The sequence below is a fragment of the Colletes gigas genome, unplaced genomic scaffold, assembly GCF_013123115.1.
Source record: "Colletes gigas isolate AHSC1104 unplaced genomic scaffold, ASM1312311v1 Colletes_gigas_Sc00008, whole genome shotgun sequence".
NCBI lineage: Eukaryota > Metazoa > Arthropoda > Insecta > Hymenoptera > Colletidae > Colletes > Colletes gigas.
The window spans coordinates 2,188,237-2,200,546 of NW_025106637.1; the positions used below are offsets into that span (position 1 = coordinate 2,188,237).

General features: G+C 40.8%; 1 protein-coding gene across 6 annotated transcripts in view; it reads right to left on the bottom strand.

Annotated features, from left to right (window-relative positions):
• LOC122396903 (fasciclin-1) overlaps positions 1-12,310 on the bottom strand; it is a 293,077-nt gene that overhangs the window by 29,627 nt on the left and 251,140 nt on the right. For 4 of the 6 annotated variants that reach the window (XM_043395661.1, XM_043395664.1, XM_043395665.1 and 1 more), the window contains exon 8: positions 7,621-7,629. The exons of the other annotated variants lie outside the window; for them this stretch is intronic. In XM_043395661.1, coding sequence (XP_043251596.1) covers positions 7,621-7,629 — 9 coding nt within the window. The remainder of the gene's footprint in view (positions 1-7,620; positions 7,630-12,310) is intronic. 6 annotated transcript variants of the gene reach the window in all.

A 12,310-nucleotide genomic window follows, 5' to 3' on the forward strand; every position in this document is an offset into this window, starting at 1 on the left:
TTTAAAAAAATTTTTTTTCGCCAAAAAATTTCTGTATTCTCGAATTTTTTTCTCGAAAGTCCGTAGAATTTCGAGGGTATGTCTATTGACCAAAAATGTTTGTAATTGACCCCTGCAATCGAAAATAATTTTTCCAGAACGATTTGAAAAAATTTGAAAAATTTCAGTGAAACATATCGACGGGATGGTCAGACATCATATTTTCGGTAAAGAATTTTTTTCTCGATAGTGCGTAGGAATTCGGTGGTACGTCTATTGACAAAAAATGATTGTACTGGACACCCGCAACTAAAAATAATTTTTTCAGAACGATTTAAAAATATTTTTTTTCGCCAAAAAATTTCTGGTTACTCGAATTTTTTTCTCGAAAGTCCGTAGAATTACGAGGGTATGTCTAATGACCAAAAATGCTTGTAATTGACTCCTGAAACTAAATATAATTTTTTTAGTACGATTTGAAAGTTTTTAATTCTGTCGAAAAATTTCTCCCCCTTTCTGAATTTTTGTCTCGAAAATGCGTAGGATTTCCAGGGTATGTCTATTGACCAAAAATGCTTGTAATTGACCCCTGCAATCGAAAATAATTTTTTCAGGACGATTTGAAAAAATTTATTTTCGTCGAAAAATTTCAAATCAAATCAAATCAAAAGGAGTTATAATTTTGTAAACATACGCATGCAATTTCAGGAAACTGACATTATAAGAAAATGGTTTCAAGTTGCAATTATAATTGAGCAATTTAATTTGAAATGAAACTACTAATTTGGACGACTTTGAAGCTTAGAATTAAAAACGGATAATCTGGGGAACTTGACGGGAAGAGTATGGCTGGCAGTAGGGACAGTTTCGTTGGAGAATACGTCGAATAAATTGCTTTGGCTCGCGATTAACGTATCGAAACGCTTTGTTCGGGATCGCGGGGGCGAAAAAGGATCGAGAGAAAGGAACACGCGAACACGGGGGTCCGGCAGGATTACCAAAGGAACTTTTTTCGGTGTATCGAGAAAGCGACTAACGGCCACAGAATGAACGGCTGCATCGAAATGAGATTTTTTCCCCGAGGCTTTTAAGCCATCCTTTTTCGCGGTGAGCAATAAGGCTCGCCGCTTCATCATGTCGAAAATGCTCCTCTATCTTCTCTCACGCACAATTTTTCTCCGCTACCCTTTCCATCGCCTTTCATCCCCGTGTGCAACTTTTTGTTTAGCACCGCCTCGTTCGATGCACGGCCCCGACCATTTTTATCGGGCTCTTTTCAACGTGGTTCGATCCTTCACCCTTGATAAAATTCTGCGTGGTCGCTCGAACACGTGCGAGTATTTAGAGTTTCTTTCTCTTTGTCTATATTGAATTCATACGCGATCCTGTTGGTCAGACATTTTTTACCTTCGTATTCTCAAAATTAAATTATCCGTTTCGAGTCATAAACACTTTGTACTTGTGATTGGTAAAGCTTCTGCAATTGCTTTCTCCAATAAAGTTTTTCAATCGCAATTTTGCAGAACAATTCAGTTAAATCGAAAAAGAGTCCTTCTTTTTGAACGATGAACAGTTGGATGCGCTCCTGTCTTTCCACGACCGTGTGTGTATTTTTTTTTTTTGTATTTTCGAAACGGAAGCGGAATATACGGAGCCGCAGTCGTTAATTGCAAAGGAGGACGGCGTTCGAACAGCGAAATATTTACGTGAATAACGAATGCGGTCGCAGTCGAACACGGTCGGATATTCTATCGAGTTGTTCGTTTCAGAATTAATTTCCATTGCTACAGGACAACTCTCAAACGAAGCCTCCACTGTTTCGTAAATTGCTGCTGTTTGTATTCTTTTATTGTCCCGGTATACAGGGGACGCGTAGCATTATTGCGCAAAAAAATCTTGGTTCCTTCGGACGACGGTCGAGGAAACGCCCAAGAGAAGAAAACGTTGTTTTATTTCATACGTTTCACATATTCGACGCTCCTTAAAGTTTGTGAAAATATATTTTTTGATACAATCTGTTCGTTTATGGACGAATATGTTCGATTCTGTTCGTACCGAATTTCATAAAATTGCAGTTTTTGTTAAGCTTTATACTGGCAGCGGCTAACTATTGCATTCAAACGAACAAGAAATGGTTTTTTTTTCGTGCAATCTGGCATTTGACTAATCAATATTCCAATAATTGACGTTTTACAGCATTCCTCTGTTTTCATTTCAACACACCCAATTATTTTTTCTCTTTGAGCTCGCACGAAAACTGTGCAAAATTCAAACCGAACATAAAAGGCGAAGTTGGTCGAATAGAATAACGTTTACATACTTTTAGAAATTCCAACAGTGCCATTTTTACCATCAACGATCTATTCTATGCATTAAAACAGTGTAAAAGTCGCGCTGCAGTTCGAAACATGTCACCGACCGGGCAACAAAAGTTCGCCATTTTATCCTCGAATTTATCTTACACCTGTTTTGTTCGAACAATTGTATTCGCATGTAAAAAAATTCCGTGTCAGTCACGTACACGGATGTTCGCGATATTGAAAAATTCCGTAGAAATATCGCGTGACCGAGTTGTTGAGCAGACGTTTCTCTCCCGCCCTCCCTTTCTCTCTCTCTCTCTCTCGTTCTCTCTCTTTTCGACTGCGAATCCCGGCCACGTAAGATTTTTACGAAAAGAAATATAGCTGCATTTACACGTGATGAAGCACGGTTCTCCTCGAAGGAGCCGAGGCTCGAAATTTACGAGTCTTGTTTGTAGAGCGTTGTCTCTGCGCGGAGAACATTCGTAAAAGATTTTTCGCTTTACGCGATTTCTTCAACTCGAAACCGGGACACGTGATATTTCATTTCGACCGTTGTCGTATTTCTGCGACCAACAGTCTCCCCGGTTTATCAAAAATTGACGTAATCGAAAATCGGAACGAGAACAGTCTCGTAAGGAGAAGAGAATTGACGTTAAGTCGTTCGAAAATATCTTTTTTTTCGGATTGATTCTTTATCTTTGGTAAAAGTTTTCGATGGTTTAATAATACACATATACAGGGTGTTTGGCCAACCTTGGGAAAAATTTTAATGGGAAATTCTGGAGGCCAAAATAAGACGAAAATAAAGAATACCAAATTGTTGATGCTCGTCTTATTTTGGCCTCTAGAATCTCTCATGAAAATTGTTCCCAGGGTTGACCGAACACCCTGTATATATACAATTAAAAGTCATAAAATGTTTTTTCGAGCTTGTATCGCATATAATAAATTTATAATTGAAAGCAAAGAAAACATAGCGACAATTAGTTACTTATGAGTCTCTGTAGATCAGTTTGAGCTGTTTCATTTATGGCTCGCTGGTCGAATGCTGCGTTTTGAGTAATTTCTGTTTCCATCACCGATGTATCAATCTTAAATTGGTGTTCCTAGGTCGCCAAAAACATCAATCGTGTGCATGTATTGTATGTACTGTACGTACGCACAATCACAGAGTAGCAGGCATGCATCGAAACGTGTACGAGATAAAGTATAAAACGGGCGAAATTCTTCGTGAAAATTCCTAACTCTCCATTGATCGTTAACGATTTTATTCTGGTTTTGGCCAATTAACCACCGCATCGTAGAATTTTATTGCATTTTGCATATTTGGAAACACGACCCATGTTATCCAATCCAGTTATCGAACATTTATTAGCGATCGTTACACAATTTTCAGCCTCGTCGAAGGTATTTTTCAATAAATTCTTTAAAAATCGATAAACACAGAATTTAAAGATAATGCGCGGGAACAGTAGCAGCGATTTGTGCAAAAATATTTCGGTACAAAGCTTTAATAAATATGTTAAGTAAACGATTAAATTCAACTTCGTAAAAGAATATTAACAAATGGTCGCCACTGCATATAAAGAATGATTATCATAGCTAACGCGTGATATCATTCATGTAAATTAGCGAACATCGATGGACATCGTAATAAATGATATAAAGATATGGAATATATTGGGAATGTTTTTACCTGGGAGCAACAGGAATAATATTTTTACATATCGTCCATGTTGATTGGGGACCATTTTTACCAATCAGCACGGTTGAAACGAATGGAACGGCAGGTTCGTAACGATCGTGTTAATTGGTGGAAATGGTTCCAATCAACAATGGAGAACATCTATAATATATTCCATCTTTTTTCTCTTTGGTATCACTTTTAAGATATCTGTTCGTGTTCACAAATAACACGTATTAATGAAAAAAATCATTTTACAAAGTTGAAAAGAAGCAAACAGTCGATTCCTCGACGAAGAAAATTTATTAAAGTCTTACGAAAGAAACTTTTGCACAGATTATTATTACCTTTAAATTGTACGTTCATTAATTTACAGATTTATTGAAAAGGCTTCGTAACAATTAGTAATAAATGTGCACGTGTACGAATTTTCAGTGAGCATCGAGGGTCGTTTTCCCCGATCGAAAAATTCTAGTTGAATTTTGAAATGACATCATTATCGTGCAAAAGATGTTTGATAGAGATTGTACATATCTCGAAAGGCGATTCCACCTCGAAATAAAATAACAGAAATTGTTTTCCCGACATTATATCGAAACGTCGACTTTTTCGTCGGGAAACAACCCTCCTAAAGGTGAATTCGTGTTATTTGTCGGGAAATTGTTCGTGGAAATATTTGTCAAAGAGGATCGATGGACGGAACAATTTCGGATAGAGCGAATACCTGCGAAACGAAACCCTTTGATGAATTTTTCGACGGACAATCGACGATCTGTTGACGGTCTGCTAACGAAAGATCAGCGATCTGTTAACGGTCGACCGATGGTCGGCGATCGATTAACGGATATCCAGGGAACAAATAATACGAGTCCACCTTTAATCCTTGGCTCGTGGAGGTTGCGTTTACGCCACCCTAATCGTTTTTTTTTTTTTTTTGTAAACAGCACATGACAGGCATACCGATGCACAACGGATTCAAGTACACTGACCATGCATGTCTAACTGTGAGGGACGAAAAGAAAACACTGACGGAACAGACTCGGACGCAGAGGATCGCAGCCAGAGCGCAAATGGGGGGTGCATGTGGGTGCAAGGGGGGGTGCATAGGGTCGCACACGCAAGCCGCGTTCGCGGTTTTCCACGTCGGACACCTGCCGTGCGACGAATTACTGCGGAGGAATAATAAACGACCGCGGGAAGCCGCGAGCAATTTTCACGAACGACAAGTTCTTCAACTTTGCAGACGTGTTCAGCGGTTAAAACGAGACGAACGAGTTCGCGGGTAGTTGCATAGTCCGCGGTCAATGCGCGGCCCCCGGCTCGGATTACTTCGATATTTGCTCGCGAACTCTGTCACGAGAGAATTTCCCACCCGCGCGTGGTCAGATTCCGCACGGATTCTCGAATCCGCGATTGGAAAATACTTACGGCGAAGGTAGAATTTTATTTTAAGGGTGTAAAGTCCCCCCGTCGATTTTAACGAAAATGGATCTATTTAAAATTTAGATTCAAAATTACCAAAACTGCGATTGCTTTAACACGTTGACCGGCAGACTGGAACTAAATTTTTTACGAGGTGGAAGTTTAATATTTATTTGAAGTAATCGATAGTCCGGTAGCTTTTATTCCTGTCGATCTTCGTCACCTCAGTCGATAGCGACGGTAGGACGCAAACGGTCGTTGTAGAATATTTTTATAACCTCGTTACGAGTTCTGTGCAGATTAATTTCGTTCCATAGTGAAAAATCGTGTCACCCGACAGTCAGCGTGTTAAAGCGATGGTCACAGGGGGGAAAAAATCCACCGTGACGGAGCGACGCGATATCGAGACCGAAGGAACCCGATCGTTCGGTGATCGGTAGTCGATGCCCATCGATAGGTCGCAGAAAAAAGAACTACGCGCGTCAATTTGCGCGGAGGTGGGACGGAATCGCGAGCACGGCGGAAACGCGCGGGAAGAACGGCCGGAAAAATCGCATCGGCTTCGACGACGCGTAAAAAAGGGGGCTCGTGAAAAAACGCGAATCCGACGGGCGTGGCGAGGCAAAAAAAAAAAAAAAAAAGAACGACACTGTGTATTGTGTCGGGACGTGGCCGACGGCGGTGCTGCGAGAAGGTGCGAAAGGGAAGCGATGAGTCGCATAAAAAACGCCTAGGCTATGAAATGCAAAATCAGCGCATTGGCGTGGCCGCGTTTTGCGCGCTCTTTATAATCGATACGGTGTCATTTCGTCCTTTGCTCTGCTTGTTCTCAGCAAACGTGGAAGAGAAAGAATCGCAGGCAAATACATCGAAAGCGGTTCCGATAGGCCGGCTGTCCTCGTGGCTGCCGTGTTTCTGTGTATTCGTGTCGTGGCGTGCTTTTGTCCACTTGTGGAGCTTTCGAGTAAAAAGCATTTTTAACCGTCGGAGACACGGAAAAACCACCTCCAACGATCTGATCGATGGTATCTGTTTGCTAGAAGGTTTCCATCGATCCAGCAAATCGTTGGAATTATTAACAATGTCTCTTAGTCACAAAAAAATAATTAACATTATACTCAGCCCATCTTACTGGGGGAAATATGTCTCAAGGTATTTGGGGCATTCTCAGTTTAGGAATCAGCGATTTTTATCATCGAATATCCTTAGACAAGTCGTGTCCTTTGGAAAAGTGTTCTAACGCTTTATTAGCAATGCTATTGACTTCGTCAGAAGTCTGAAGACACACTGTAGTGTGGGCAGAATCTATTGGCCGCTGAAGGCCATCGAGAAGGTACCCCACTATCAGAAAAAATGGCCCTGAGTGATCAATTGACTCTAATCTATCTGCAATATAGTGTCAACAGAAAATAATTTTTCCGTGAATGATTTGAAATTTTTTAATAACGACGCCTCAATCAACAAATTGATATTCTTGATTTTCGTATTATTTTGGCCTCTAGTATATGCTGGATATTAGGATACTGTCTCTAAAACAATAATCGACGTTTTCACACTTCCATCTTCGCTAGATCCTTTCAAGAACATTAAAAATCACTCGAAGATTTCTGTCCACACCAAAGTTGCAGAGTTCGAACGCTCCTCCAAGAATGCAGAGCCGGTCAAATTTAATTCGCGAGCGACGAATAAAAATTTCAGACGAATGAACGAACGAAGCACTTGCGAACGAAACTAAAATTTGCGTTCGTCGTTGGCGAACAAAGATGGCCGAGTTCTCCGGCTGGCAGGGATCGTTTCTCCGTCTCCGACGATCGAACGCGAACGGTCGCAAAGGACGCGTGAACACCGAGGTGTGTGTGTGTGTGTGTGTGTGTGTGTGTGATGTGTATGTGTGTACGTACAAGCGGATGCACTAAATGGGCTAGATCGAGGATGAGCGAAAAAATGTTGCGAGAAGGAAGCACATGAAAGAGAAACAGGGCATGAATAGAAGGCAGACAGAATGAAGTAGAGTCATGAAATAGAGAGAAGAGAAAGAAAGTTGCTCGACAAGACGTCTGCGAATGATACATGTAAGAGAGACATCGTGGTGTGGAATGGAATGAGTATAAAAAAAAAATATATATATATATATTCATAGATGTATATGTATATGTATATATCGAGAGAGTGCGAGATAGAGATAGAAGAAATGAAAGAAGAAAACTAGAGAAAAAGCTGGCGGCGAATTACCTTGAAGGACTGCACAGAGAAACCAGAAACCAGGGTTGGTCCGTAACATAAGAAGCGAACAGAAAACAGAAAAAAGGTAAACTTGTAATTAAGTTGTTCGCTGTAAGAGACACTGCTGTGATATGAGAACAGTAGTACGGTTCGTTCGTCGTGGCCGACGAGGGAGAACTTTTTGGACGCTCCGATGCTTTTGATCGCTTTTCGACTCGCGTTTGTCCGACGTTCGCGCGTTCCTGGGTTCGCGAAAATGTCTTCCTACGTCCTGGAACCCTGTTCGAGGTACACGCGAACGTCAGCGAAACGCTGTCTGCGTTTACTCAAGCGCTTGCGAGTAACTTGTTCTGCGTGGTGCAAATAGAAGGGCGGAGGGTGGAAAGTCTCTTCGTGTTTCTTTCTGTCGTACGACGGGTCCAGTGTGTACTACGGGGTGCTGTAAAAATTCTTGCTAGATCAAAAGGCTCTGCTGGATGGGTTCTGTCTATGTACCGCGGCAAAATCACCGAGAGAAATCATTTCCCGGAATTCGCGGAGTAGAAATCGATCGAGGAAATAATTTCTCTCGTTTGTGTCTTTCCTCGCAAATATCACCGCAGCTTCGATATTCCTCTGCAGGCAGTGATGTTTGCGAGTCGAAAAATCTGGAGAATTTAGGGAACTGTTAGGGGGGGTCAGTCAGTACGGGGGTGTAATCAGATTTAACGTAAGCCAGATGGCGGAAGTCGAGTGCCGGGCGCGAGTAAATTCGACCTGTTTGCTTTTATTTTTTGTCGAGCTATATTTTTCAGCTTCCAGTTTGCTGAAATTATATTTTCAGAGAATGTTTTCTCGGTTATCCCTGATCGGTATTTTCCCTTTTCGTATCACGTTCTGTCGACCCGGCGACCGTAAAACACTCCGTTCAACGGTTCATTCGCTTTTCGCGTGACGGGGTTTGACAATTAATTATCGTCTATGATATTGCAAGTGTCAACGCGTCGGTCGTGTCCACCTAACACGACGTAGCTATGCGTCTGAAGTGTCAATAGCACGGATGTGCACGCCATAAACAAATGCAGCTGCACGCGAACGATTTTTGCGCCATTAGGGTGTTCGTTCGATTTGTAACAGAAATCAGAAGCTGATTTCCCGAAGCATTTTTATCGTAAAATATTCGAGGCTGAACAGCGATTCGTGTAAAAATTTATTTTTAACTTTCGAGAGCGGTCGATCTTTCCACAATTTTTCAGCCTGAAAAATATAAAATCGCGTAACGAACGGCACGACTGATCATGTTTTTTTTGGCAACTCGATGCCTCTTCGGATTCTCCCTTTCGGGCGAGGAAATTCGATTTTAGGAAAATATTCGCCTCACGGATTGTCGCCTAGAAATACGCAATATTCGTCATAAATATGCTGCATTCAATCGTTTTGTCGCAATTCAAGGGGATTATCGATTATTCGACGGTATGGCGCGAAACAATGGGGACCCATCAGAAGATTGAGTTTGTACCTCTATGAAAGAATTCTATGCTTTGATGGTTTCGTCAAAAAAAAAAAGAGACACTCCTTTCAATTCTGTAATGAAAGGACGAAGTTTAGATTAAAATTTCAGTATCAATGTACGAGGATCGGCAAAAAATATGAGCTATAAAAACGATTTAATTATGTTATAGGAATTTAGGGAGCTTTGAAACTAAATGTAGGAAGATGAATCAAAGACTGTTCGTGGTCTCCTTTTATTTCGCGATCCATTTCTTAATGCGATTCAAACGTCATCGTTGCAAACGAAAGAGACTCGGGAATGCAATTACATGCAAAATACATGCTCCGTTGGTCGCGGATGTAATTTGATTATGTATGTGGTTTCATCAAATAAAACTTGCTCATCCATGGAATTTCAGATTAGTATCGTATTCCTACGAAACAGAATTTCCCAACCAATAGCGCAAGCAAATCTAATAAAGGAAAAAGTGCAGCCTTGGAACAAATGTTCATTCCTTTTATTTTTGGAAATACTATATTTCTGTATTATTAAATATATTTATATTTTATTATTGAATGCTCGAACATAATGAAACGAAAACAACTGCAATGCAAGCGCAATCAATGAATTTCAATAAATCTGTGTTTTGGAACTTTATTGAATGCAACGTGGGTTTGTTATTAATATAAATTCGTGTTAAAATATGTACGATGGCCAATAAACTAAAATAATAAACACATATTTATGAAAGGTAAATATCGGACGTGAATTTATTTGTCATGTATGAAGAGACAAGGTCTATCGATCAATTTGTCGTATGATACAATAATTATTTGCCGTTTGTTCCTGAATTATTATATAAATATATTTTATAAAATATGTGTTGGTAGATGCGACACAAAAATAGATAAAAAATTAAATAAACTTTGCTCTGGGCTGATCGAGGTTTGTAATGATTATTGCAAAAATTAATCGTTCGACAAATTATTATGATAGGATCCAATATTCAGGTCTTCTCTATTTTGCTCCGATTTATCATTCCCCGGGGGGGGATCGCGTCATCCGTTCTACGTTTCTCCATCTAATGGTGAAATTACATTTCGAGCACGTTCGCGGGCTGTAGTCGAATCGTTATTATTCACGAAGTAAAAGTCGTTACTCGAGTAATCGGGGAGCAGCGTCAGGTGTGCGTTCCAGTTTCTTCGTAATCACAGACGGTTCAACGGATCGCGCGTTATCAGTGCACGCTCGATGGCAAATTCATGCTCGCGAGGCACCGAAGACAGGATCCCCAAGATCCGTTTCCGACGGATAAAATTTACCTCCGCGCCATTAAGAAATTCGGAACTTCGAAAAGTAATCGAGCAAGCACGATCGAGCTTCGTAATAAAATTGGTATATCCAAGTCTTCGTCACGGTGTAACGTTTATCCACTGATTGGATTCTCGCTGCGATCTTTCAGAATGTTTATGGAAGCATGTTTCGTTCTCTCTAGCATGCCTTCAGCCTCGAAACATTGTTCCTGTTCGATAAAGATTGTTCGACTCCAAATAGCGATCGCCGTGATTCGTAAAATTGATGGGCTCTCGTGAATTTGTAAAAAGGGGTACGTTGGGTGGGGCAGTATTAACATTGTTACCCGTGGTAATGTGACCGCGGTCGTTTCGCGAAATTGTTTTTATCGGATGGTCGAATGCGCGCGCGTTGCAACCGACAGAAATGAATGAAGGAGCAAGAAAGTCAGGGAAAGCGCAGAGGCAACGAAGTCGCGGCATAATGCGCGGTTTATGCGATCCTCCTTTAATTATTTCGCCAGATGGTTCCGCGGGGATAAGGCTACGATTAAAGCAGGGCTTTAAATGGCAGCGGGGAAATTTAAAAGGCCGTCGGACCGCAAGGCCGGCAATTTGCGTTGCCTCTGTCTTTTAATTGAAAGGTCGAAACGCGTTATTGCATTTTCCTCGGACGTCGTTTATAACGGTCCATCTGCCTCTTTTACTCGCGAAAAACACGCCGACGACCGGAAACCTCTTCCCAACTAAAAATTCATCCGATAAATCAGTGTTTCTCGAACTCGAACACTTTTAAAAACCTGTTTCTTAAAGTAATTCATTTCGATCTCTGTACTGTCACATCTTTAAATCCTTTTAGGGGACATTGATCTCCCGAGGCTGTTATTTAATACTGTTTAACGATAAATAATTACACCTGTTCCTTATTATCTTTACAGAAGCAGAACGAGTACGTTGTAAGTGCAAATATTAAACTACTGTGCAGAGATTGCGAGCTGTCAGGCAACCACAAATTTCTCAGCGTGGGGCTTCAACGTCACGTGAGTTTTATTACATATTTAATTCCTGAAGCCTTTTCATCTACCTCAGGCTACGTATGTACATAATCCTTACTCCTAAGTCCAGTAACGTTACAAAAGTTCTCGAAGACATTTTCAACCTCGGTAACGTTACACTACTTTCCAATTTATGAACTACTTTAAATCTGTCAAATCTCGCTACGTTAAACATCGAAGCATGATTCATTTAACAAGCACGGAAAAACTGATGGAGAGGATCGCGTGGGTGTTGAAATTCGTTTTCATGATTTTCGATTAGTGTTTTCCCAAGCAGCTACAAACATTAAACTTCGCTTCAAAAAGCTGTCCGATCGCGTTGCTGGCAGGAAGCTCCGAAGTCGCGGCAAGAACTGTCTTTCTTCGAAAAGGAAATTCACGTGGGAAAGCTCGAAGGGCGGGCAGTCTTTGCACGTTCTGGAATAAGAAACTTTTCATGACCTCGTGAAACTTCGTTCATCCTACCTTACGTAAGGTATTTTTTCTTTTTTTTTCACCTCTTTACGTAAGAGGGAAGCTTAAAGATTTTATTTCGACCAGGATATGTCACTGGCTGTCCAAATAGTTCTGGCACGGTCAACGGAAAGAGCACAGTCGACACAAAATATTTTATCCTCGAAGCACGAACGCGTTTCAAAAAACTATCGGGTTATTTTCCGAGCTTCTTATTTTTGTTCACGTTAAATTCATCGTTCTTCTTTCGATTCTGTGCTTAAATATAGGAATATTTAAATCGGTTCGGGTTCTCAGAAGTCTGATTCGTTCAATTTCGGTTTTCATAAATATTTTCGGCCGGTAGCACTGTTTCTTTATTCCTGTCCCGCGAGTTCCGAGAGAAATATCCGCGTCATGCTTCCTTTTTACGCCTGACGAAGCTGTTT